The 25962-nt window shown below is 47.4% G+C and overlaps 12 protein-coding genes across 12 annotated transcripts; 7 read left to right on the plus strand and 5 right to left on the minus strand.

Moving 5' to 3' along the window:
- Positions 1–1974: 1974 nt before the first annotated feature.
- ARB_07517 (uncharacterized protein) lies at positions 1975–2778 on the minus strand (the record flags this gene model as incomplete). Its single annotated transcript, XM_003014166.1, has 1 exon — positions 1975–2778. The coding sequence occupies one exon, from the start codon at positions 2776–2778 to the stop codon at positions 1975–1977; it is 804 nt and encodes a 267-aa protein (XP_003014212.1).
- Positions 2779–3635: 857 nt separating this feature from the next.
- ARB_07518 (uncharacterized protein) lies at positions 3636–4031 on the plus strand (the record flags this gene model as incomplete). The annotated part of the gene is made up of 1 exon (XM_003014167.1): positions 3636–4031. One exon carries the CDS (start codon positions 3636–3638, stop codon positions 4029–4031), a length of 396 nt encoding a protein of 131 aa, XP_003014213.1.
- A 499-nt stretch (positions 4032–4530) lies between these two features.
- Positions 4531–5487, minus strand: ARB_07519 (uncharacterized protein; the record flags this gene model as incomplete). The annotated part of the gene is made up of 1 exon (XM_003014168.1): positions 4531–5487. One exon carries the CDS (start codon positions 5485–5487, stop codon positions 4531–4533), a length of 957 nt encoding a protein of 318 aa, XP_003014214.1.
- Positions 5488–6299: 812 nt separating this feature from the next.
- Positions 6300–7940, plus strand: ARB_07520 (ubiquitin C-terminal hydrolase Ubp8, putative; the record flags this gene model as incomplete). The annotated part of the gene is made up of 3 exons (XM_003014169.1): positions 6300–6594; positions 6708–6809; positions 6868–7940. The coding sequence occupies 3 exons, from the start codon at positions 6300–6302 to the stop codon at positions 7938–7940; spliced, it is 1470 nt and encodes a 489-aa protein (XP_003014215.1).
- A 3216-nt stretch (positions 7941–11156) lies between these two features.
- Positions 11157–12713, plus strand: ARB_07521 (CRAL/TRIO domain protein; the record flags this gene model as incomplete). The annotated part of the gene is made up of 3 exons (XM_003014170.1): positions 11157–11951; positions 12004–12045; positions 12090–12713. 3 exons carry the CDS (start codon positions 11157–11159, stop codon positions 12711–12713), a joined length of 1461 nt encoding a protein of 486 aa, XP_003014216.1.
- A 449-nt stretch (positions 12714–13162) lies between these two features.
- On the minus strand, positions 13163–13505 carry ARB_07522 (uncharacterized protein; the record flags this gene model as incomplete). Its single annotated transcript, XM_003014171.1, has 2 exons — positions 13163–13270; positions 13395–13505. 2 exons carry the CDS (start codon positions 13503–13505, stop codon positions 13163–13165), a joined length of 219 nt encoding a protein of 72 aa, XP_003014217.1.
- A 1321-nt stretch (positions 13506–14826) lies between these two features.
- ARB_07523 (beta-alanine synthase, putative) lies at positions 14827–16126 on the plus strand (the record flags this gene model as incomplete). Its single annotated transcript, XM_003014172.1, has 2 exons — positions 14827–15122; positions 15193–16126. The coding sequence occupies 2 exons, from the start codon at positions 14827–14829 to the stop codon at positions 16124–16126; spliced, it is 1230 nt and encodes a 409-aa protein (XP_003014218.1).
- Positions 16127–16360: 234 nt separating this feature from the next.
- Positions 16361–16750, minus strand: ARB_07524 (uncharacterized protein; the record flags this gene model as incomplete). The annotated part of the gene is made up of 1 exon (XM_003014173.1): positions 16361–16750. The coding sequence occupies one exon, from the start codon at positions 16748–16750 to the stop codon at positions 16361–16363; it is 390 nt and encodes a 129-aa protein (XP_003014219.1).
- A 676-nt stretch (positions 16751–17426) lies between these two features.
- Positions 17427–18362, plus strand: ARB_07525 (uncharacterized protein; the record flags this gene model as incomplete). The annotated part of the gene is made up of 1 exon (XM_003014174.1): positions 17427–18362. The coding sequence occupies one exon, from the start codon at positions 17427–17429 to the stop codon at positions 18360–18362; it is 936 nt and encodes a 311-aa protein (XP_003014220.1).
- Positions 18363–18666: 304 nt separating this feature from the next.
- ARB_07526 (uncharacterized protein) lies at positions 18667–20523 on the plus strand (the record flags this gene model as incomplete). The annotated part of the gene is made up of 1 exon (XM_003014175.1): positions 18667–20523. The coding sequence occupies one exon, from the start codon at positions 18667–18669 to the stop codon at positions 20521–20523; it is 1857 nt and encodes a 618-aa protein (XP_003014221.1).
- An 899-nt stretch (positions 20524–21422) lies between these two features.
- On the plus strand, positions 21423–24136 carry ARB_07527 (uncharacterized protein; the record flags this gene model as incomplete). Its single annotated transcript, XM_003014176.1, has 3 exons — positions 21423–21509; positions 21655–23854; positions 23916–24136. The coding sequence occupies 3 exons, from the start codon at positions 21423–21425 to the stop codon at positions 24134–24136; spliced, it is 2508 nt and encodes an 835-aa protein (XP_003014222.1).
- A 648-nt stretch (positions 24137–24784) lies between these two features.
- On the minus strand, positions 24785–25519 carry ARB_07528 (uncharacterized protein; the record flags this gene model as incomplete). The annotated part of the gene is made up of 1 exon (XM_003014177.1): positions 24785–25519. The coding sequence occupies one exon, from the start codon at positions 25517–25519 to the stop codon at positions 24785–24787; it is 735 nt and encodes a 244-aa protein (XP_003014223.1).
- Between the last annotated feature and the right edge of the window lie 443 nt (positions 25520–25962).

Raw genomic sequence — 25962 nt, forward strand, 5'->3', positions numbered from 1 at the left:
TCTGGCTGCATTCATTTGAATGCAATACCGCGGATGAGTTAACCATTAAACCGACCCTTGACATATTTAAAGGTGGCTAGCCAAATCCACCAGCCTCGCGTGCCTATCTGACATTGTTCTTAGTTCTAAGGGAGCTTAAAGAATTCACGACTTCCATTTCCCACCTGGCCTGAGCCGAGACGAATATCATGAGCAACTGATGAAAGACACCGCCGCCTCGTTATATAATCGATACGAATCCTCATTCGCTCTCCCAGCTACATTAAATTCCGCCATTATATGCCTAGCACTACCTTCCTGAGAACAAGAACTCTTCATACTTAGGCAGGAAGTAGCGTATAGCAGTGGAACTAGAAGTTTTCTCGTCGCAAGCATTATATACATTTCTTTTGACCCATTGCACCATTCTCGCGGTCCAATTTTTCATACGATACCCAGGATGCTATCTATTCCTGGAATGACCTTCGACCCGTCACGTCTACGATCCTATTTACTCCGACTCCCTCTTTTCACTCGACTTGCACTTCTATGCATTGTTGTATTCTGGGTAATAAGCTTACAAGATGTTTGGGATGTGCCAAAATGGGGGGCTTTGTATCCCTCTAAGATCAGTTTTGCTGGAGGAAGTAAGTATCAGGATTTCCAGCGCTAGTTGCTGCAAGGTTACAACACCACCCCAATACCGGATCTTATAACTAATGATTTTATTTGCATAGTGTACCGAATAAATACATATCCTATCGTACATGCCGGGTTTTTACACGCATTCTTGAACATACTTGCTGTGACACCTTTACTGGAGAAGTTTGAAGCTGAACATGGAACTCTTACCTCCCTTGCCATGTTTCTTGGACGTAAGTACATGTTGCTTCACTAGCATAATCCAGGAAGCTTACAGATTCCTTTCCAGCCCTTTCAACACTACCGGCAGGCATCTATGTTGTGTTCTCCAGATTTATTTTCCGGTCCAATATGGCCGTTCTAGGTTCTAGGTGTGTTTTCAATTCTACCAAGATATCATGGCTGTGTGCTTTCTAATGAATATTCCTAGTTCGTGGTTTTTCTTACTCCTTGGCTCTGAGGCTATAAAAAGATTTCAAACACACCCCCACATCAGGTATGCCGGAACAGCGTCCCTTACGATATATAGTTTACAAATCTGACTTTAAACAAACAGTTGGGGTAAATACCAAATTCCGAGCTGGACATTTCCCTTGATCCTAAATGCAGTTTTTTCAGTCCTTCCCAACACAAGTTTCATGGGCCACACGTGCTGCATTGCTGTTGGATATCTCCGTAGGTGCCTTTTTACTGAGAATTTCAAGTATTTATGCTAATAGACCTCGTTTTAGTTGGATTGGGATACTTGAAATTCTTGTTTCCACCAGAGAAAGTCCTCAGGTGGATTGAAACAAAGTTAAATTTACTCGGAAGGCTACCTCACTACGTTTCTGTGGATCAGAAAACCTATGGTCGATACGGTATTCTCCCAACAAACGGTACTGGCGATAGAAGCATAAAGTTGAACTTCGTAGGGTCATCCCAAAGGTTAGGACCTTGAATCTAGCATCGACCCCTATTACCTATTTCGTTTTACGGGCGGCTTCTACTAATAAATAAATACTTTAAAATATAAGACACATATTAATAATGAAAATATTTAACGATTCGACCAAACCCATTGATACTCAATACGTTTTGGGGTTTTTAACCTAAATGAATTTTATCAAAATGCATTTTATGACCCAACGAGTCTTAACTCTCCTGAGGGAACCTTGAACTTCTACTCAAAAATTAGCGTCTCATGCCAATGGCTCGATTTACCTGGGTAGAATTAAGTACCCACGACACCCTGAATACATTATCTGACAGTAGATGTGGCATGCTAAATTGAGGTGTGCTTCTCGTTCAACAGCTGGACAACAGCCTCATATCCGAGATCTTCCTTCGCGACAGTGAAGTGTTTAATAAGCTCTATGATGCCCAGACAGCCTCCAAGAACTGAACAATAGCATCAAACCCCTCCGGTTCCTTTATCCAGTGTCCGTTATTTTCTGCACCCACATACTCCTTCCACTCAGGCTTCATCCCCAGCTTCAAGAGGCCCCTATGCGCCGCACGACCCAGTTCAACATCAACCCAGGTATCATCAGATCCATGCAGTAGAAATACTGGCGTAGATAGCATGGTTTCAGTATCTATTGTGCTGGTTTGCACCTGTTCTTCGCATCGGACGGTATCCAAAAGGAACTTTGGTATCATCTCCCTTGGGTGCTGTAAGTCTTGGATCTCATTCGCGAATGGAAGCCATCCACACATCCCGATGAAGCCGCCGATTCTCCCTTTGAATCTTCCTGGTGAGCATAGGAGTACCCATAAAGCTGCCGCCATGCCCAGGCTTATTCCACCAAGTACAACTTTTTCGGGCCTTCCTCCAAGAAGATCAATCTCTTGACACATAACCTCTAGAATATATAACATTGTTTCTCTCAAGCCATCAATTTGGAGATCTTGTTTCTCGGAAGTGTTCGACAGAGAATATATATCAAACCAAGCAGTTAAGTCCTCCTGGAAAACTGAACTCCATCGGTCTCGAGAGGTAGGGAATACCCAGCGGCAATTTGGGAACCGCGCCGTAAGCGTCTTCTTCTCGGACGTTTTCGAATCAAGAAGTTCTTCGGCAAATTCAGGGCCGTCACTAGAACGTCCATGGAGCAGAATGATAGTGTGCATATGGGCGCCTTTGGGCTCGACGATATGTAGGTCGGGAAACGCCATATTCTTCTGATTTCTTGGTAGTTGGTTGTTGGTGAGTCAACGTGTAGTTCAGGGGTGGGTTTGAGCATTTGATACTTACAAAACCAGGGCGTGCTGGCGGTTAACTTGTTGCAGTGGCGGAGTATCCGTCCATGCATGAAATCCCGAGAATTGGTGGTTGTTGGGGGCCAGATTACAAACTGGTTATAGCGGGAATTTCAATGTCAACCCCTTTTGTAAAACCCGGAGTAAAGCCACAGGATATCCCCGCTGGGAGGTGTTCTAAATTTAACCCGTAAACCAGGCCACGGTTGATTGCACCAAAATGGTCTAATGGCACCCTATATTTAGCTATAGCTAGTCGGATACCTCCCGTAGCCGCCCTTTACCCTGCCGGGGCTATGCATTGTGCATAGAGAGAGCAACTTGCTACCTTGATGTTTCAAACGTGCATGCTCCAACAGATAACTTAGTGCCTCATTGGGTCATGCCTTCATTGCTCTGCTTCTTCCCAACATTAGCGCTGACCATTCTTTCTGTGCTCGGCAGGGAGGCGGCAGAGAAGTCGACAGGTACAGCCTATTTAACGATGTAGAAAGCGCCCGATTCTCTTCGGTTTTGTGTCTCCATCTGTATTGAAAAATCCATTCCAAAGCCAGTCTTTCTCGAGGGCACAAATTTCCTACCCGTACTTCCCGGAATTTGGTTTCAGTACCTGCAATACGTACATCCAGTACCACCAAGGTGAGTCCACAGGCATTCATTCACCCGCTTGGGTGATTGGTTCTTTTCTTCTTGTTTCCTGTGCCGTGGGATCTATTACTTGAAACTGCCCATCGTCCGTGATGTTGACTGTTCTCAAATAGCGACGCTTCAAGATGACAACCGTGGCAGTCGCAATTTATAACCCTTCTGACGAGCGGGACCCCTGTCATTGGGCGCTATGGCTGAAAAGCGAGAATGGAGACTCGACAATCCTCCAAGTTGGGGACGACAAAGGCGGCGTTGGGTATTATGTCGAGCAGCCAATTCGTAAGGAGCCAGGTCGATCACTTAAGCTCAAGGAAACCATTATTTGCGGCACCATCCCAACTGAAAAAGAACGCGAGGCAGAAGGCAAAATCCAAAGCCATCCAGTCGACAACCAAAGCACAACCTGGAACTGCCAATCTTGGGTCATGGAAAACCTGGACAACCTAGAGGAGGGGGGTTTTATGCAGGTGTCTCCTACTGCAAAGGCAAATCTGCAGTCGAAGAGGCAGAACTGGCAGTGAGGTGGTGAAGTTTTGTTCTGCGTGGCACTAACTAACTAGCACCATGACGTCAAATTCTAATCTGCAAGGCTTAACGAGCGTATTTGAATTTATTTACAATACTGGCGAGTAAGCCACCAAAGCAAAGGCCTTGTTTTGAAAATTTGGTATGATTTATTTACCCTATGGTAGTGGTTTGGCTGTTGGGGTTTTGTGTATAGGCCTGTTCACTAGCTAGCTCATTTAACGAAGTAAAGGTACCAAATTAGCTGGGGCCATATCTTAAGTAACATTTATGATGCATTCTGAATTGTATCATAAGCTAACATGCTCCAAAAGATAATGAGCGAGCGTGTCCTTCGTAACCCGTCTACCGCAGTAGTCTCTACTCTCCTCCAACTTCTTAGGGAGGGGTATTGCCCTAGTTTCATTGAATACCGTGTCCCGGCAGAGCCGTTTCAAAAGTTGAGTTGAAAGTCCACGAAAAATAGTAACCAGAAGCATATGCCGGATTATTGCCTTAGCCTCTCCAACGACTTATGAGCTCGTCGACACTATACTCCTTGGGCCATACTCCAATCGAAGCTGGGAGATAATTCCACCAATCGTCAAAACCATCCCCAGGGTGAATAGTATGTAATGCTTTCACATACTCCCAATAATCAGGATAATAGCCACACATCTCCCAGTCTAGCAAACCCGTAACCTTAACCAACGGCGTAAAAACGTCCGACGGAAGTATATTGGATGTAATGACCATGATATTGCGGGGATGGAGGTCACCGTGCGTCATAACAAATTTATGATCGGAGGAAAGGAATGAGCGGATCATTTTTAACCTCCCAGTCTCCGTACGATTTGGATCAGTGGTAAGGAACAGGTTGAACTCGACCATACTTTCAATAGGTTTCTCTGCGACTCGTACATGCCTCCTTGCATCTCGGCATCTCCTCGGAATGCCACCACCAAGAAGGGCATGTGGCTCGTCTGAAGGAGGTGGGGTTAGTGATCTGATGCCAGAGAACATGATCTCTAATTGCTCTTTGATAGATTCCTTCTGGGAGTTATCGAGCGTTTTCCAAACTCTGTCAAGTGGCTCGCCTTTAATGCGAGTCATGAACACAAAGCTACGGCGACCATCCTGGAGGACTCCATGTATATGTGGTGCTCGAAGCCGGGGAACTCGTGTTTTGATGTAATTCATCATTGGAATGTGGTCGATGTCGATGCCACAACCAGCTTTCATGGCTATCTCTTCGCTGAGGCCAAGTACGACAGTTGATCCAAGAGCCCACAAGACGTCGCTTTTAACTATTGCTCGATTAAGCCCCTGTATAACGGCAGGAAGGCTTTCTTCCACTAGACCTCCATGAGATGCCATATTGTCTTGAGATATTTTAACCACAAGTGGGCTAAGCTCATGAAGAGCTTTAGCATTCAAAGCAATTTGTGACTCGAAACGAGAATTTTTCTCCATGGTAGGAATCGGAACAGCCTGCTAGTTGAGGTTCGGAGGGTTTGTTAAGAAATAAGCCGCGTTGCTTTGGAAAAACACTTGAGTTAATAATTACTAAAAGACTTTCAACAGCGTGAGTGATGTGTTGGAGCCTCTTCTGGTATGGCCCCGATCTGCGTGTATGATGAGTGGGGGAACGAGTTTGTAATGCCGTATGTCCTCTTTATCGAGCATTGTCTAAATCTGAAGCCGGTGAAAGCAAAGGAGAAAAACGACACTTAAATTAGCGCGAAAACAAAGTTTAAGTTTAGTGTTCCCGAGCTAAAGCTTAATATTGATTATCTAATTCAATTATTACATAATCTTGTCCTGTCCTCTCGCGTAGAGCGACGTCGTCTCCTTTCTTCATCTTCATCTTTATATAAACCTAGCAGCCTGGCCTCCACCCTCTTCCTCCTCTTCTCTTTTCTCTTTGGCCCAGCTCTGTTTCATACCGATAACAGGATATTCCATCAGCTTTGCCCGGTCACAGTTACTTGATACCCGTTTTCTCAGTGGTCTTTCCTGTTTTTGCCATCACTTGTCTATCTGAAAGTGAAGATATCATCTCTTCAGTTGCTCCATACTCACATTTTCTTCCCTACATCTATCTGGGTTATCTCAAAGCTATATCCTTGCATACTGCTTTATGTACAGGAAACACCTTCTATCTTGCTTATCGGCGTCGGTGTTCTCTGTGGATTATCTTAATACCCACTCGACGGTGTTGCACGTTATCTGCATCTACCTACACATTATTCAACATTACATCCTTGGGGATTAATATATCCAAAATGGCTACTCTGTCCACTCCTCTTTATGAGCCAGCTTATGGCTGTGGTAAGTGTTCGTTCCTCCATAGGAAGCTCAAAGCATGCATTTTGACCTTCTTTCGCACAGAACACCTCAAGGATATATTTGAGAAAGACACAGACGCAGCCACCAGACTCGCTGAGAACTACACCAAACTGAGTGGCAAGGGACCATGGAACATATCGCAAATTCGTCTTGATGCCTCGAAAAAGAGCAGCTCTGGGCCAAAGTTCTCCCTGAAACCGCAATACCAGTGCCTCCAATGCTCGGCTGTCGGTGTGAAAGCTGCACGTTGTGAGCATAGCTCGCAAACAGGACATATATTTTGTAAATTACCACTTCATGACTATACTGAGGGAAATCAACGTCTAACCAGTTCGTCAATCTAGTTGCCGACTACAGAAGCAAACATGTCTTCTGCCAAGGATGTGACGACCTCATCTACGATATCGACTTGGAAAGCATTTTGAAGAATAGCACTGAGCCTATTGGTAAGATTGCATAACTACATTTATTATCCCAACTCTCTGACTAACTTTCTCCTTGTAGTCTCCAGAAAACGCAAGGTCGATAATATGGAGGATGATGAGTACGCCAATTACATCGCTATGAATACCAACAAGAAAATTTGCGGCAAAGAAGGTGTCAGAGGACTGTTCAACCTCGGTCAGACCTGTTATATGAATGTTATTCTCCAAACCCTATTCCACGAACCGGTCTTAACGGCCTACTTCCTTGGGAATGGGCATAGCACGAGCGAGTGCCAGAAAGCGAACTGTTTCGGCTGTGCTCTCGCAGATGCTTTTGCTGAGTTCAGCAACGAAGAAAAAGACGAGGGCTTCGGTGCCCTCAACCTTCTCCTTGCCTCGTGGCAAACATCCTCCGACCTCGCCGGTTACCACCAGCAGGACGCCCACGAATTTTACCAGTTCTTGGTAAACCAACTCCACGAGAGCACCACAGGGCATCTCGACTGTGACCCCGCCTGTCGCTGCTTCTTCCACACCGCATTCTTCGGCAAACTACGAAGCACAATAACCTGCCGCAACTGCGGCAAGGTTTCCCGCACCGAAGACCCAGTGATGGACGTCAGCCTTGACCTTCAGGTCCAGAAGAAGAAGCGTGCCCTTGACGGCGGGGATCAAAGCTCCGACGTTGCACCAACCCTCCAGGGGTGCTTGGAAGGGTATATCTCCCCTGAAAAGCTTGCAGCTAGTGAATATGGATGCACCCAATGTAACTCCAACATGGGAGTTACCAAGCAACTTCGACTACGAAAGTTGCCAGTCATCCTCTGCATGCAACTGAAGAGATTCGAGCGCAATCGATCTGTCTCCGAAAAGGTCGAAACCAAAGTCACATACCCTGCCTCGATCAATATGATGCCATACACCACCAGCCCTAGATCAGAGAACCGGTCACAGTTCCAATACGACCTTTTGAGCGTCGTTGTCCACATCGGCGATATCGACTCTGGCCACTACCTTGCTTACTGCCGGCACGGTGAACAGTGGTTCAAATTCAATGATGACCGTGTAACTGTCGTTGCTGAGTCGGAGGTTCTTGGGGCTGACGCCTATCTTCTCTTCTACACCTTGCAGGCATATGGTGTTAGCAAGTAGCTTGATGCGCCACATTCGGCTGTAGCCCGTGCCTCGCCATACCTAATAATTGACCATATCTAACCATTGCATTCGCTGTTTCTGCTCCTGTTCTGCTCCTGCTCGTTGCTTTCCATCGGGGTTGGTTTGTACGTTAAGTGGAGACCCCTATCATATTTTCTTTCTTCAAAACTGGTTATTATTCCGGTGCTGCTTCGACATTGTGGGCGTTTTTGAGATGGTTTTGAAGTATTTCATTATTCACTGGAGGTGGTCTTACTTTTATTGCAACTAGACTATGTGTGTTTTCTCCTTTTTATTTCCAGCATCCATACGATTATGGCAATAAGACAAATGTGCAAGTGTTTATACTAGCATGAATATTCCAACGTAACATAGCAGCATCCCCGGCAACATGTTGCGTAACCTAACAATAAAGAGCCGATAGCATTGGCTATTGAGTAGAAACTGCACTCGCAAGGCTCGGATAAATAATGTCACCACCGGAGGGAAGATTTATTCGCGACGGCTTGTGGATATCGATTAAGAAATTCAATAATGAAAATGATGCGGGCTCCCAGTTCTGTCTCGGACGGGCTTTGACGGTAAAAGATCCCGTCTATGTTGTGAGTATTCCAATGTTTTATCTGGTAATAAAAGCGAGTATAGTGATCGATGGCTTTCCACTGAGAGCGGTTAGGTAATGGAAAGGAATATGTTGTGCGGCCGTTTTCTTCTCCTGGAGCAATAAGACTCCTGATTTCCTGTTGACCAGGCCGCGGCGAGCTGGGTATACTGCTGGTTGTCGCGGCGGCTTACTGAGAATTAATCTCAGTTCAGATAGAGCTCTTGCCACCAAGGCTTTACCACGTCACTTCTGAGGCACTTTGGGAACTCGTAAGAGTCGAACCCAGCAATTCTATCAGCTGCTTGTTGGTAACAGCTGAAGGAGTTCTACATGTCAGTTTCAGAACGCATGCACGCGAACGTTCCAACACCGTCGGTAGAACCCTTCAACTTTGTCATCCTTTCTTCCACTATCCACTCTTCCATTCTATTCTTATAACCTTTACTCTCATCGTAACCTAAGTCATATTCGCTTGTTCAGGCGCCCTCATACAGATACTGAATATAGTAACGCGTCGGGCTACTCGTAGCAACCATCTAGTACTATGTCTGGGAGTCCTCTTGGTGCTGCGCCTCTGCATGGCTAATGTGTAATTCGCTTCACTTATTCTCGCGAGTTAAAAGAGCTCATATAGAGTCCTCGAGAATGGCAATCGACTGTATTCTCTCATTGCAAGATATCAGCGAATAAGCATGAGAAAGAGTCGGTGAGAAAGGGCCTTGATAGTGATTATCTGCATGTAGTCCTGATCAAGTTGGTCGATCCATATCATGAAGATAATTTCCACTTGATTATTTAGTGGTTGATTATTTAATGCGTGAGAAGCGAGCCACTAACGGTATCGGCTAAATGCAAAATGTTAGAAGATTATCAAGTCTCTTCTGCCCTGCGTCATGTTATGATTAGCGTATGCCCCGGCCTCTTGGGCGTGCAAGCCTGGTTCCCCGTCGGCCGGTGTTGGAGGATCCTCTAGTTGAGTACCGGCCAGCACTGGAACCTCGTGTTGAAGTCGTAGGAGCTCGTTTCGAGGCAGCGCCAGGGGTTGTGTACCTGACGGACGATTTGGTAGTGGTTGGCGGGTTATCGACAAACGAGGTATCCGTGGTCCTAAGCAGACGGAGGGTCAGTCTTAGGTACAATTATCATGCTTGATTAGGGCAACACACATGAAAGTTGTTTCTGCGTCATTTGCGCCAGATTGATATTGTTGCTCTGAAGCAGCTTGCAATTCTAAGAAATGACCAGTAAACATCTCGCCTAGTACAATGGTAAGGTAAGTTATTATATGGAATATACTCCATACCATTCTCTTTCTCTCTTGCTTCTTCCCTTTGCTTGAAACGTGTGAATGATTCTGGGATAGGAGTCTGTATTGATGTTGGTTAGATACAGCGACTGGAATACTCTATGGCTATATGACTTAAACACACCTCTGGGAAGTCGACGCAGAAAGCGTTCATATTTAGTCCATATAAAAAGCTCGCAAAGCTCTCGTTGAACCTTGACAGACTTTCATGCATCAACTGAAGATGTACGAAATTCTCCTCTAGGTCCGCCATTGAATCTGCCAGCTCCGCGAATTGAGGTTCTAAGCTGTTTATCCCCGGCCTCGATCCCCTACTCGGGTCACCACTGGCCGAAAAACTGTGTGTATCGCGTATGGACGTCCTGGAGCTCGACCTTAGGGGGGTAGTAGGACGCGACGGTTGCCGCGGGCGGGACGTAGATCTCTGTCTCTTCACCTCCATCGTAAGCCTGTATGGTACGATAACTTGGTTATATCTTCGTACTGTCTGTTTGTCGCGCAGATGCCTCCGATAACTATCGTATTGCTCAACGATCAGCCTTCATATCATCAACTCTTCCTCAGTTTAAGCTTGTTGATGTTGATGTTGTAAATAACACTTTTTTAGGTGGAGCATGTGATTTTTCCACATGGGAATCACGTGAACCCCTCGTCGCCCGATCTCCCGATCTCAGATCTTTCTTTTTCTTGCTCGGCGATGCGCAGTTGAAAAGGGACGAACGATGAAGCCAGGATCACACTCCCCCCTTAACCGCCATCTGACTTTCGATCTGCTCTCGTTTCCCCCGGATTAGCGGAGGCCGCACCTTTTCTTTCTTTTCTTCTTCTTGCTCTCTCCCCTTTTTCCTTCCCCCGCCTTTCTCTCCGCGTTTTCAAGGTTGCCTTAGTTCGAAGCAGGGTCCCGTATCCATCATCCTACCTAAAAGTACATATGCGCAATCGACTCCCCTGCCGCTATACTTTCACGACACAGCCTCAATCGCTGCTCGCATTGCTCAGACCTGTGACTCTTGGTCGTTGCATCTGTTATCAGGTGCAATTGCCCAGGCTCAGCCCAACGGGGAATACCCTGTCTTCAGGAGCTCCTTTTTCATCCCGTGCGCTTCCGAGGCCCCCTTACGGACAAGAGCACATCGTCCGGTCGTCCTCCGTGTGGACGCTTTCTGTTTCCGCTCTCATTCTATGTAGCGGGCTCGCACTTGGTGCGTTATATATACGAGACCCAAAGCAACAGCATCCAGCACTACCAGCTGTCCCACTGCCGAAGCGAATCGAACCCCCACATATCCATCACAACACCACTATGAGTGAGCAACAGAAACCTACCGGACATGTTGGAAATCTGACGAAGGAGGAGGAAGTGAAGTTGCAGGAACTCTGGACTGCGCTTTTCAAAGTTTGCGGGGTGATTACCAGTGAGGGGCCGGAGAAGGAGCAGAAGCATGAGCAGCAGAATGGGAATGGAGAGAATGCCACGTCCTCTGATACCAGTTCGCCTGATGCGAAGAAATCTAAGAAGAGACTGGGTTTTTTCAGCAGGAAGAGTGAGAGTCCTAGCGAGTCTCCGTCGTCAGATAGCGTGTCGAACTCAGTTGCGGCAATGAAGCTATCCGACGCCGACGACAAGTACGGCGAGACAAGTCAGTTTCTTGAGGCTCTAAAAGACACCTCGCCAGAAGAAATAAGGCTTGTCTTCTGGAACATGGTCAGGCATGACCACCCTGATGCACTCTTGCTGCGTTTCCTTCGTGCACGCAAGTACGATGTCAACCGTGCCTTGGTTATGCTGGTGTCTGCATTCCGATGGAGGTCGCAGACCATGAATATCGATGATATTATGGTTAAGGGTGACTGTTTTATGGAAGAAGGGGGCAAAAGTGACGACCTGGCTAAGAAGCAAGAGGCCTCTGATTTCGCAAAACTTCTCCAGCTTGGTGAGAGTTTTATGCATGGTCACGATAAATTTGGACGACCGATATGCTATATTCCAGTGCGCCTGCACCGAATTGGGGCTCACTGCGAGCCCAGCCTTGAAAGATACACTGTATACCTCATCGAAACGTCTAGACTTCTTTTACAACCCCCAGTAGAGACTGCTGTAAGATCCTCCCACTTTCGTTATTGATGGAACATGCTAATGTTCTAAATAGGCCCTTGTTTTCGATATGACCGATTTCTCACTGGCAAATATGGTATGTTCGAATCAATACTCTCCTGTATCGGCACTAACAAGTAGCAGGATTATACCCCCGTGAAATTCATGATTAAGTGTTTCGAGGCCAATTATCCTGAAAGCTTGGGAGTGATTCTAGTTCATAAAGCCCCCTGGATATTCTCCAGCATCTGGGCCGTCATCAAGGGATGGCTTGATCCTGTGGTTGCGGCAAAGGTGCATTTCACCAAAACCCCCGAGGATTTGGAAGCCATTATTCCCCGTAAGAACCTTATCAAATCCCTTGGCGGCGAAGATGAGTATGAATATAAATACATCGAACCCATTGAGGGTGAGAATGATAAACAAAAGGACACCGCTCGCCGCGACGAGCTGCTGAAAACCAGAATGGAGATGGCCGGTGCTTTCCAGGAAGCAACTTTAGCGTGGACAGCTTCCAAATCGAATTCTGCTACCAGTGAGGAGGAGACCTATATAAAGAAAACCAGGACCGAGCTTGCTGAGAAACTTTGTGAGAACTATTGGCAGCTTGACCCGTATATTCGTGCTAGATCCATGTACGATCGTCTGGGCCTCATTCCACCTCCAAAGGAAGCCAAGGAGCTCTCAGCCACACAACCACTGTCTGAGAAGGTGAATGGAGATGCTGTTGCAGCTGCAACCGAACAGACTGCACCTGCGGTCTGATATAACCATACCATCATCATTGGATTTTCCTGTCTTCTGTTGTTTCGATACCTACATGGGACTTGTTTTGTGTGCGCATGAATAGATGTTCTCCTAGTTACAACGTGGGATGTCATCGCCCCATGGCCATCGGGTTCTGGGCACATTCTAATGAGGAGCATAATATACTACGCCTACTTGTGTTGAGTCATGTCTTTCTTCTCATTGTTCTCCCTTCATCCCTTTCATTCACCGGGAAGAGGATCGTGAAAGTTGGAGTGTACGTTAAGCTTCATCTTGGGGCAGATATATAACTGGGTTTGTGTGGTTTCGTGCATATATATGTATGTGCATTTGAGTGCGAAGAGATATACCATATCTACACAGAATAAATAGTATGGCAATGAGATACCCCTTCTTACTGGTTGTGCTATTATTCTTTTCCTTTTTCGCCACTTTAACGTGGCTTTCTACATCTTGGACTTGAGCTCCTCCAAGAGAGCCTTGAGGTCTTCCTTGTCTGCTTCCTTGGCAGGCCAGCGAATGCCGAGACCTTCCGGTTCATTGGGCTTTGGAATCTACAGGACGGTTAGACTGGTGCTTGTTAATAGACAAAATCATTAGCTCTTACCATATGAAAATGGACCTGAGAATTTGTTGTTAGCAATTGTATCGGTTTGAAGTCCAATCGTAAAAACTTACATGGTCCACGACCTGATGAGCTATCCTGCCATTGTTTTGGAGAATGTTGAAATCAGCCACACCAGCAGCAATGGCAATCTTCTTCGCAACAGGCTTTGAAACAGTTAGCATTGACGTGCCCAGAGAGTAGGAAATGCGATGAAACACACCAAGAGCTCGGTCAGGTCCGAGTCTGGGATATCGGTGAGTTTAGCACCGTGGTACTTGGGAATCACAAGCTATATAGGCCGAGCCAAGTCAGCATATGGCTTTCGCCAGGTAATCAAGCTGAACTGACCGCATGGCCTCTGCTAAGAGGCTGAATGTCCAAGAATGCCAGGACCCGGTCACTCTCGAAGAGCTTCATGCAAGGGATCTCACCTGTAGCAGTCAGTAATCGCATTGAAACAGAACAAACGAGAGTGGCGATCTGCTTACCCTTGATGATCCTGCAGAAGATACAGGCAGCGTTAGAAGCCATGGTCTTAGTTGCCAGCTATTGAAGTCGCGGTGTATGTAGTAATTAACTAAGGAGAAGTCGACGTCGAGCGCGGGGCGTTGCGGGTGTTTACTCTTTTTATTACATCACTAGGCGCAAAATACAAAAAACCATGGAAATATCGAAAAAGAACCGCCGGGGCTCGAACCCGCGGCCGGATAAAGTTCCCTTATAAGCAAGTCACGGGAGAAACTGCGAGGAGTGGGACAAACTAGCTCAGAATCCATTTCTTGCCTTTTACCAGAGATGGCCGTGGTTTTGCCCATAATACTCCGCTCACCAATCTTTGAACCCTCTGATATCGACAACAGTCGGTCGATAGTTTTATTTTTTGCTCGGGAGATTTTGACTTTGGCACCCTTGCTACCTGTATACCAAAAAAAGAACGAGAGAAAAGGGAGGGTTGGGCGTGGTACTGGCAGGAGATGAGTGCGTGGCAGTACTGCCGTGTCGTGTGCTTTACGGCAGTGTAAAAAAGGGGGATATTCGAGACACTGATGGCACAACGATATCACCGACGACCAACTACACACGCAAGATAGCAGTTTGATACGTCCTTGAAGTGATGTCGCTGGTGCCTCGCATCCGATTACCAAGGGACACGCCCTGTCTGGACAACTTCGGCGCCGGCCAGGAGCCAACCGGCGCTTCTCCGCACCCCGCTCGGCTCTTTCTGGCTTTCGTGGTATAAATAGTAAAAGATCTCTTTGCCGACGATGGCTTCAATTCCACGGGGAACATATACAGATTGACAAGATCGAGAGACAATATGCTGACTACCGAGTTGTCTGAAGCTGATGTAGCTGGCCTGAGAGCCAACAAGGAGAGACTGCAGGAATGGATCCATCATAGCTGCCAATGGGGTACCGGCATTAGATGGGGAGAGTAAGTGGATTTGCTACGCTACAACATCTAGATTGCTAATAGATCGATAGCCACCCTACTGAGACCGGTATGGCCCGTCTCGCACTTTCTCAAAAGGACAAGCAAGTCCGAGACTGGTTCGTGGAGACGACAAAGTCGCTTGGATGCCGAGTCACGATTGATAGCATGGGAAACATCTTTGCTGTCAGGCCCGGCAAAAGAGTAGATGTGCCAGCTACATTTGTAGGAAGTCACTTAGATACCCAGCCTACCGGTGGACGATATGATGGCATTCTCGGTGTTTGTGCGGGTATTGAGATGCTGAAGGTCCTCGAGGAGAAAGGGATCGAGACAGAGGGTGGTGTTGGCGTGGTCAACTGGACGAAGTGCGTATTCACTATTCTTTGAACATACACATACTAGCTATGTAGAAAGAGCTGACAGTTGCATAAACAGCGAGGAAGGAGCCAGGTTTCCCAAGAGCATGATTTCGGCAGGCGTTTGGGCGGAGGGAATATCCCTAGAAACTGCTCATTCGCTCCTAGAGGTGCCAACAGTAGCCTCACTTCCCTCGGCTGCTTCAGCCCCTGAATCCATGAAATCCGCTCTCGAAAAGATTGGCTACCTGGGTAGTGTCCCTTGTTCCTACAAATCCTTTCCTATTGCAGCCCATTTCGAACTTCATATCGAACAGGGGCCTCATCTCGTCACTGCCGGCCAACATGTTGGCGTCGTAACTGGGGTCCAGGCATACCGCTGGTATCGCATTAACGTAACAGGAAGAGATTGTCATACGGGTAGCACCGCCTTCCAACACCGTGCAGACGCCATGTACGCCTCTGCAAGGATGATGGTACGAGCCCGTGAAGTAGCCGATAAGCACGGCTGCCTTGCCAGCGTCGGCATTGTCGAAGTTAAGCCAGGAAGTGTCAACACTGTGCCGGGCTTCGTCAGCTTCAGTCTCGATATCCGTGGCCCTGAAATTGAGGACGTAGACGTCGTCGATGCTGAGCTACGAAAAGAATTTGATATCATTGCTGGCGAGGAAGGGAAGGGTATAGGCAAGCCCTGCCGTGCAGAATGGCAATTGGACTTTGAGACTCCTGCGACAAAGTTCCATCCTGAATGTATCGAGTGCGTCACAGAATCTGCCAAAGCTGTTGTTGCGGATAAACCAAACCCGGAGACTCTATATCGGACTATACGCAGCGGAGCTGGGCACGACAGCGTCTTCACAAACAAGAGGGTTCCAACCAGTATGGTCTTCGTACCATGCAAAGATGGAGTCAGCCATCATCCCGAGGAATTTTCGTCGGCCGAAGATTGTGTGAATGGTGCGTCTGTCATTCTACAGGCTGTGGTCAGGTATGATAGAAAGCGATTCAAGTAGACAGCTCCTTATCCCGAAAATTATTAGCCTTGATTATAAAAATAATTCAAATACCCGTAGGGAACCTTCATGACGAATTAAATGCCATTGATATATATCTAGCTATCGTCATATCTGTAAATTTTGTTTCTTTTTATTTTTCCCTTCACATTTCATCATCCATCATACCTATCGGCTAGACTAGGAGCATCAATTCATGAAAGCCGTCTGACTAGTTGTATCGATAAGTGTGATTTAAGAAGATGGAGCTGGGCCACCGCGTCCACGGCCGAATCCACCGCGGAAAGATGGGTTAAAGTCACCAGGGGCACCACCCTCTTTGCCCTCAGCACCCTCACGGCGTCTGTAACCGCCGTCACGGTCACCACGCTCACCACGAGGACCACCACGGCCACCAGGACGTCTCTCACGCTCCTCGCCGCCCATCATGCCACGTGGGGGAGCGTGCGAGCGCTGCTGCTTGATGTGCGTAGCTGGCACAATTTCAGCTGGGAGATGAAGCCATTCACGGAGGTAGTCAAGACCCTCGGGGGTGAGGGTGTAGTAGTAGTACTGCCACGAGAAACGGGTCTTGAGGTAGCCGCGAGAAGTCAAAGACTGGCAGGCTTTGATGACCTGTAACATTTACCCGTAAGCGTTTGCGCATGGTTATTTCGATGTCTTTTTTTGTTCATCTTCATTTCAGGCACATACATAGAGGTTCTTGGTGTCAATGTCGGGATGCTTGGGCAGGTTGTAGTCCTTCTTAGCCACGAGAACACCCTCTGAGATACAACGTTAGTGTCCGCAATCCTCATTCAAAGTTCACAGATGAAGCAATTGCATACCGCGGAAGAGGTACTCGTGGATGAGCTTGCGGTCAGCCTTTGGAATTAACCTACAGCCAGACAGTTAGCGGGATGGAAACCTGATGATCATGCGGTGTCTCAGCTTACATTGTCGCGAGTTCCTGGCGCTTTTCGGGGAATCGCTTTTGACAATGCGATACGTAGTTATTGGTGAAGGTGGTTTGACGTAGACCAAACTTGCGATAAGCTGGAGAGAAGTGTGTAAATGGAAATTTTTAGGGTTCGCGAACACCTTGCCCTACATTATTAGTAAGCGTAAATCCACGTGATTTCACTCACTTCACGTGACTATGCCAAGCCTTGAAGGCGATGGGTGCTGAGATCGCAGCGACCTCGTTAGAGTTCCTTCAACTCAAGCACAGCATTCTCATCCTCGTTATCAGTTCTAAGTTAACAGAGGAAAGGCAAGTCGATAATATATTCTTTACCAGTGGTTACAGTCCTCTATCAACATGGCGCCGTTCACCGTCAATGTTCTTCTTTCGTCTTTCCCTGGCCTCGCCCTTCCCGCGACTTTGGCCATCCCTCTACCATCAACATCTTCTATCGCAGATCTTACAGATAGAATAAGCGCTCATCTTCCTTTCCCTCTGACTGCTCAGTCCTCACCTTTTATATTGACAACAACGAACAACAAGCAAATTCCCTTCTCTTCTTCTGCAAAACTTAGCAACCTCATACCAGACACTGTTGAAAATGGCGTCGCAAACTTTGCTTCTACTTTTCTACCGCTCCGCCTTAGCGTCCGCGTATGTGGCGGAAAAGGAGGATTTGGCTCTCAGCTCAGAGCGGCTGGAGGCCGAATGTCCAGCCGACGAAAGGGAAATCAGGATACAAACACCGGCTCAAACCGTAACCTTGATGGCCGCCGGCTGCGTACGGTGAAAGAGGCAAAGGCCCTAGCAGAATATCTTGCATTGAAACCGGAAATGGATAGAAAAGAAAAGGAAGCTCGAAAGAGACGATGGGAGGCTGCCGTTGCCGCTGCAGAGAAGAAAGAGCAAGAGATCCGGAACGGTGAAGGAAAAGGGAAAGTTGATGGTGCATGGATGGAAGATAAAGAAGAGATGAGCGAAAAGGCCCGTGAGGCTGTTCTTCAAGCTATGGCCGGGGGTGTCTGGAAAGATAACCTTGCTGGGTTATTGGATAGTGCAGAAGCTAGTGGGAGCAGCGGAAGCGGAGGATCCATGGACGCCAGCGAGGATAGTGACATGGAAGACGTTGATGAAGAAGATTCCCCTAACGAGCCTAGTGCAAGCACGAAGAAGCCAGTCAGACGGTTCTTTGGATTTGACGATGAGGAAGACGATGAGGACCTCATGTCAGAGGACGAAGAGGATGAAATTGATGAGACCGATATCAAAGGCAAAGGAAAGGCAAGGGTATGATTTTACCTTATTTTACATAATTGGCGGCGCAAAAGGAACCGGAGTCTTTGAGGAATTAGCTCTAGCAATGGACGGCTTTGGATACTGTATCATAATAATATTCACCTTGAGAGAATGGAGTGATATTACATCCAGCAGGTCAAAATAAAGTTTATGTTATCAGATCTTCGGATCTCGGATATTTTAATGATCCGCTGATAAGAAAGATCTGGGCAAGCTCTGGTCCATTGCAGTTCAAAATTTGGCAGCTTGTCGAAAAGCGCTGCCCGTTATAATATATCTGGAAGAAAGGAATATTTGCGCGATGCTAATTCCTATTTTCAGATTCCAGTCTCGAAGTATCCTCCACCGCTCCCCGATCACCCTCCGAAAATTCACTTCCATTCGGTGTTTGTCACAATGGCGAGCTCTCCAGCCATATAGAACGTCTTTTCCATCGTCCACAGCGTTTCCCCTTGCACCGAGACAACAAAGACAACATAACTCTACTGAGAGTTTGCAAGCTACAGGGAAAAATCTAGAAACATGGGCACTTCCTGACACATGCCACGGTTGCGGCGCATTGACACAATGGGTATACCCTAAGGAGCCTGGGTATTATACCGTTACTCGAAAGCCCGTGAAACAATATATTCGGCATGTCACTCAGGGAAAGCAGTCGGAGGTAGATGCTTCACATATAGCATCCTATGAGAGTAAACCTGCACCAGAATCCAAAGAGCCTGAGGACATAGCGATTCCACTGTGTGACCGATGCCATAATCTGATCAACCATGGAGAAGGGGAACCAATACCCTATCCCACATTATCTTATATACGTGACCTAATCGAGGAGTCGCCTTTCCATAACAATTATATTTATCATGTTGTTGATGCGGCCGATTTCCCCCTCTCCGTGATCCCAAACCTCCAACGATATGTGCCTATACAACCACAGCGCAGCCAGAACCGAAGATCGCATACCAAGAAATATGGGTCGAGTCGCTATCTAGCGGAATTGAATTTTGTTATTACCCGAGCCGACCTACTGTCAAACGTAAAACCGCAAGCAGACTCGCTGATGAAATATATGGTCGAGATCTTGCGACAAACCTTGGACCGCAAAGAGCATGGTATCAGGCTGGGAAACGTTCATATGGTTAGCTCCTATAGGGGCTGGTGGACAAAGGAGATTAAGCAAGATATCTGGAATCAAGGTGGTGGTGTATGGATGGTGGGCAAGGTGAACGTTGGCAAAAGCAAGTTGATAACATCAGTGTTCCCAAAGACGGCTCCAGCATACAAGGCCAGGAAACTCCAGAACTCCAAAGGGATAACTATAGTTGGACGTTCCACACCTCCTGATAAAGCAAATGTTTCAGCAGCCGAGGAACTGGAAGACGGGGAGGATGGAGTTGCCGTCTTGCTCCCGCCACTGCAGAAGGAGGTCCCCTTTCCCAACCTCCCGATTGACTCTGTTCGTCCCGGAACTACTGCTTCTCCTATTAGAATACCGTTCGACAAGCACCGAGGTGAAGTTATTGACTTGCCCGGGCTCTACCGTTCCGGACTTGACGAGTTTGTACAGGACAAGCATAAATCTGACCTGGTAATGACAAGCCGCCCGAGACCAACTCAACTAACAATCAAACCCACACAATCGCTTCTTCTGGGTGGTCTAATTGGAATTAAGCCGTTAGAGGAGAACGAGATTTTTTTGGCTTCTCCCTTTGTTACCTTGGAACCACACATTACTCACAAAGACAAAGCGGCCGAGATGCTTACTCAACAAAGAGAATGTCCGACAGGGAACATTGCAAAAGAAGGAATTGGAGAGCAAATTACTTCTGCTGGGATAGTTGAGCTGAAGTATGATGTGACCGCCAGATACGCCAAACCTCTTCCAAATGGCGAAATACCATCATTATATCGAATAATGGGGGTTGACATCCTTATTGAGGGCTGTGGCTGGGTAGAGCTTACATGTCAAGTCAGGACGAGAACTCGAGAGCCCGAAGACTTCCCCAGAGTTGAATTGTTCAGTCCTCACGGGAAATTCGTTGGAAGCCGGATGCCATTGAGCACTTATGCCTTCAGCCTGAAGCATCGAGCACAGGAGGAAAACAAGCGTATGACAAGATCAATGCGCCCTGCAGTCAAAAGGCATTCCAGAAACCCTTAAAGAGGCACCTATCCTGCTCCCAGTTTTTGGGGCTCAAAATTGGCATGGGTTGGAGTTCTGGATGATTCTTTTCCCCGTCATATTCCTTGTATAACACCTGCATAACTGTATTTCTACTTATATATAGATGTAAGATAACGACTAATAGATCGAAACGACCCAGATACATGTTTAACAGATGGTGTTTAGACAAGGGGGTAGTTAAGAGATCTCCACTGAATACGGCCAAATATCGCCCAGGGCAGCGATATGCTTGCACCTTGCTTCTTCGGCCACGAGGCACAACGTCATGCTGCAGGGAAGCACTATCTCACGATTTCAACGGTGCCTAATTAGCACCAACCTCACCGTAGTTTAACTAAAGGAATGCCAATCTTTGCAACTGCCGTGCTTTTTGTCCATCTGGCTCCTGAGCTCCACGATGGATGACTAAGTGCGGGTGCGGGTGTGGCGCCGTGCCAGATGGCGATGGGAGCAACTTTGGGACTGAGAGAAGTTCACCCAGCCAAGTTCTTGAGCAAAGCAACATACACGAACAAGGCGCCCATACCGACTGCCCGACCTACAGCCTGGTGCTCAGCAGGTATCATAGCCATTTCTTGGACGGTGATCCGACCTGTCCTTTGATTTCAGCCTCTCATCCCCTGTCACCGCCGATATCGAAGGTTCCGGTGTCGAGACGTCGGACATCTGCACTGACGGCGTCGGCGATAGCTCCATTTCGCTCGAAGAATCTCAGCTCCGGGACAGACTGGCTTGATTCTGGCCTGGAACTTCTTCTTATCTCCTGCGCTGGTTTCGCAGGGCTGTACTTTGAGTTACTGATGACATTTGGGCGGTGTTCTGTCTAATCCTATGGGGTGAGGGGATTTCCTTTTATTTCACCCACTGCAGCCATGATGCGTCCTAAAGCTTCGTCTTCTATGCAGAAGACATACGACGACTGCTATTTGATGTGCTCGACGGCTGTATATTTCGAGAATCAGGTAAGTACACTGCCTTCGTTCCCTCTGGCTACACTGCCAATACCCCGCCAGGCAGTTTTGGGCGGGCTACCCGTTCTCTGTCGAGATGGAGGGATATCTATATTATCGGAACTGATTGCTGACTTTCCCATCTCCTTTCCTCTAGAATAATGAGTCAGAAGCATTACGAACTTGGAAAGCCGCGCTAGATGCGCTCTACTACCACAATGCGCACAAAGTCCCATCTACATATATTCCCAAGAATGACATTGAGCGAGGCCTGCAGGATTCGTTGCGTGAGCTGGAATTACAATGCAAAGAAAGGGTCATGCTCTTGGAAACACTACGAGAAAGTCGTAAGGAGGCTGGTATGGATGTTGATGTGAAAGCGGCACCTACCCAGAAAGGAAAGCTAGAGAAACCGAGGCCTCAGGCAAATGGATCTCAGAGCTCCCTCGCTAGTGGTCACTCGGGTTGGATTGGCGAGGGAACAATACCTTCCCTGAGTTATCCAGATCTGCCACGGCCACCGGCTCTACCACCTCGATCCACAACGCAGAGCCAGTCCAGCCTCAATTCCACAACACCTGCTCCACTGATCAGTTCGGGTGATGTTCGTGGTCTAGGATTGGATTCCCTGCCATCACCTCCACCACTGCCCGTACCGGCCATACCCAGGGACACAAACCGGCCGCAAAACTCGGAGAAAAAGAAGACACTGCTCACTACGCTTCGTGGAAAGGATCTGAAATCCCCTACAAACTCCAACACACAACCACGCAAACATTCGAAGCCGGCTTCTAAAGCTGCTGGTTTGGCTTGGAGCTTTGTTACCCAATCGAACTCATCCAAACGTGGTCAAACTTCTCCGGCAAATGAATCTGCCCCTGCGACCCCACGGAAAAGTACCTCGAGTGACTCTGGGTCGAAGAGGGATGTTCTCCCAACCCGCCGGTCCATCGATGAATCTTCAACGCCAGTCCGCGCATCTCATCGCCCAGATTATTTCTCCGGCTCTCCAATCACACGAAGAATATCTGGAGATCACACTGCTGCGAGTCTAGCTGCGGGCGCTGCCGCCGCGGCAGCTGCTGCCCAAAGACCAATGGAAGCAGAATTATCCAACAGCTTTCTTGATTCTTCTCCGGAGCTCAAGGGAGGACAATCCGATAAACCGAAGTCAACAGACAAGAAGAATGATTCTGGGTACAGCCCACCACAATCCAGACCTCAGACGTCTCTTAAAAGCTCCAATACGGAGCCCGTGCGACCTGTCCCTGCCACGCAAGCCACTCTTCAAACTCGCTCGAATAAAGTTACACCAGATGATGTTTTCCAGAGGAAGGCAGTCAAATCATCAAATTCTGCACCTTCTAAATCGCGATCAAACGTGAAAGATTGTAGTAGAAACGCTGAAAGCCGTAATAGTGACTTCCCCCCTAACGGCAAGATGAGACAATTGAATACTCAACCTTCTGCGCCTGCAAATCGACCGGCCGTTGGACCAAAGAGGACGACATCCAAGTCTAGTAAATATTCAGCAGAGATACCCGCTCAAGGAGACAATATTGACGATGATATTGACCTGCCAGAATATGAACCGGAGGAAGATCTGGTTTTAAAACGAGCGTTGAGCAATTTGCCAAAAGGAGTTGATCAGGAGTCTGCCAAACAAATCTTTAAAGAAATCGTGGTACATGGAGATGAAGTGCATTGGGATGACGTTGCTGGTCTTGAACTTGCAAAGACGGCCCTGAAAGAAGCTGTTGTGTACCCTTTCCTTCGACCGGATCTTTTCATGGGACTTCGTGAACCAGCCAGAGGTATGCTGCTATTTGGTCCTCCAGGCACTGGAAAGACCATGATAGCCAGAGCAGTTGCTACTGAATCTCAATCCACATTCTTCTCAGTCTCGGCTTCAAGTTTAGCTTCCAAATGGCATGGGGACAGTGAGAAGCTGGTTAGAGCCCTCTTTGGACTAGCTAAAGCGTTAGCTCCATCCATAATATTCGTTGATGAGATTGACGCGCTGCTCTCTTCACGATCTCGGTCCAGCGAGGCAGAAGTCTCCAGGCGTATAAAAACGGAATTCCTTATCCAATGGTCTGATCTACAACGAGCCGCCGCAGGCAGAGAACAAAATGCCAAGGACAAGAAAATGGGCGATGCATCACGAGTTTTAGTTCTCGCGGCAACAAATATGCCCTGGGATATAGACGATGCAGCTCGGCGCCGGTTTGTTCGAAGGCAGTATATACCTCTTCCGGAACCTGAGGTGCGAAAGCTACAACTACAGAAGCTACTGAGCCATCAGAAGCATGAGCTCTCAGAGGCCGATATCGATAGATTATCTAGTCTTACAGAAGGTATGAAACTTCGCGTACGCCGTCTGTTTGTTAAGCTTACTGGATCTGACACTTTACCTAGGTTTTTCTGGATCTGATATCACTGCTCTTGCAAAGGATGCAGCTATGGGCCCATTACGCAACTTAGGTGAGGATCTCCTTCATATCCCAATGGAAAAGATATCCCCTATTTCCTTCAAGGATTTCGAAGCTTCGCTACTTTCGATCCGCCCCAGTGTCAATCAAGACGGATTGGATCGTTATGATGAATGGGCAAAGAACTTTGGAGAAAGAGGGGGATAACCCCCATCTTCTCCTCTAGTCAGTTATATATTCTTCATATTTGTTTCTCTTGTTGCATTTGCTCACCGGAAAACCTATGTTTATTGTTTTACCTTCTGGAGCCGTCGAGAACACCCTAGTGGTTCCATGTTCTCGGGAGTTGCATTGCATGAAATTTCTCTGGCGTTTTACTCCCGAGGGTCTTGAAGGGTGAGAAGAAATGGGCTTGAGCGGCATTCTGGGTTCATGTCATCTGGAGTTTTTTGTGTCTCTTGACGTTAGGCATGGTCTGGACGGGGCGGTTTATAAGTGTATTGTTATGCATCGTAAAAAATATAACAAAGTCCGATGTATCCAGTTGCACGTATCGACTCGGCATCATCTCTCTACTTGAGTTTATATTTTTATCTATCTAGGTGGCTTCAACCTAGGAATCTTGTAGTCACCGTTAGTGGGTATTTACCAATGCCGCTATGCACAACACTCCACGCAGGTGGCAGATAAAGAGATTAATTTACCTTCGACACAAGTATGCTGATTTTAGTCCTTAGGTGTTAATATACAATATTCAGCTACTAATACATTGAAAACCTTCAAATACCACTAAAACCGCCTTCTAAATAAAGCGCATAAAAACAAATATTATGGCTATCCGGTAACATGCATCCCTCACGCATTGGATTGTTTCTGTCTCTCCTTCTCAGCCTCCAGTCTCTTCATAACTCGTTCCTTGAGTTTTCCCATTCTCAGTTCCCCGGTTACTTCAATATCGACGGGCTGGCCGTTCGCCATTCTTTCAAGCCTCCTGAGCCTTCTGTTCTTCCGCGCATTCAATTCCTCTTCCTTTCTCTCTGCATAAGTCATAACCGGGGGACGGTCTTCGATTGGTGTTCCGAAAGGTACAATTATCCTTTCGACTACATGTCTAACATGTTCGCTCACACGCCGCCCACTCCAAAATTCAATCTTGTCACCTTCCCGAAGTGAATCACGGGGGTCAGAGACCAGGTGAACTTTCTTTACAAGAAACCGCTTCTGGAGAGAGTTGTCGAATTTGGTGCGTATTTGTTCCACGCGAACAGTGCGTTGCATGCGGCCTGCAGAGACGACGGTGCCAAAGCCGCGGCTTACACCCGGAGGGAGTGTGGTAGTTGAGGTAGGTGTTGTTGTAGAGGTAGCGTCGGAAGCGGGGGTTTGAGATTGAGCTGATGTCGAGGTGGAAAATGGAGAAGAACGTGGTAGAGAGGATTGTAGGTTGGAGCTGGCAAAGCTTCCTGTTGTTTTCGTAGCTAGAGGTTGGGCATGGCGGACAAGAGACGGTATCGAGGATGTAACGGGCCTAAAGGCCGAATGAGAAAAAGGTATCCCGCATAGACGGAGAAGCTGGCTGCGTGTTGAGTTCATGATCACTTCGCTCTCGTGGGCGCCGCGCCCAAAAAAAGGGGAAGGCTGTCTGGCAAGGCAATGGAAAAATCAGAGGATCTGTGGAGCCAATGCTGCAATAATATACGCAATATTCACTGATTCAAAGGCTCCAGCGCAATTGACGGCGGGCTGGTGTATTGCTATCTGGCTTTCTTTTCAATCCTTGAAGCATCAAAAATTCCATCTCGAAGCCAAAGATCCATATCACGTGATATCGATATCTGATTACCTAATATGACGGATAATACATATCCCTAACTCCGCCATTGGCTGAACTGGAGACCCACCTCTTTCCGCCATTAACCAATCAACAGCGACATCCCAGATAGGCAACTTCCCACTTGTATTTGTTGACGTTGAAGTTGAACTTGATAGTTGCATCTTTCGATCCTACAACACGATATTATAACGGATGCGGGTAT

The sequence above is a fragment of the Trichophyton benhamiae genome (assembly GCF_000151125.1).
Source record: "Trichophyton benhamiae CBS 112371 chromosome Unknown Abenha-F-W-01a06.fp72, whole genome shotgun sequence".
In the NCBI taxonomy this organism is placed as follows: Eukaryota; Fungi; Ascomycota; class Eurotiomycetes; order Onygenales; family Arthrodermataceae; genus Trichophyton; species Trichophyton benhamiae.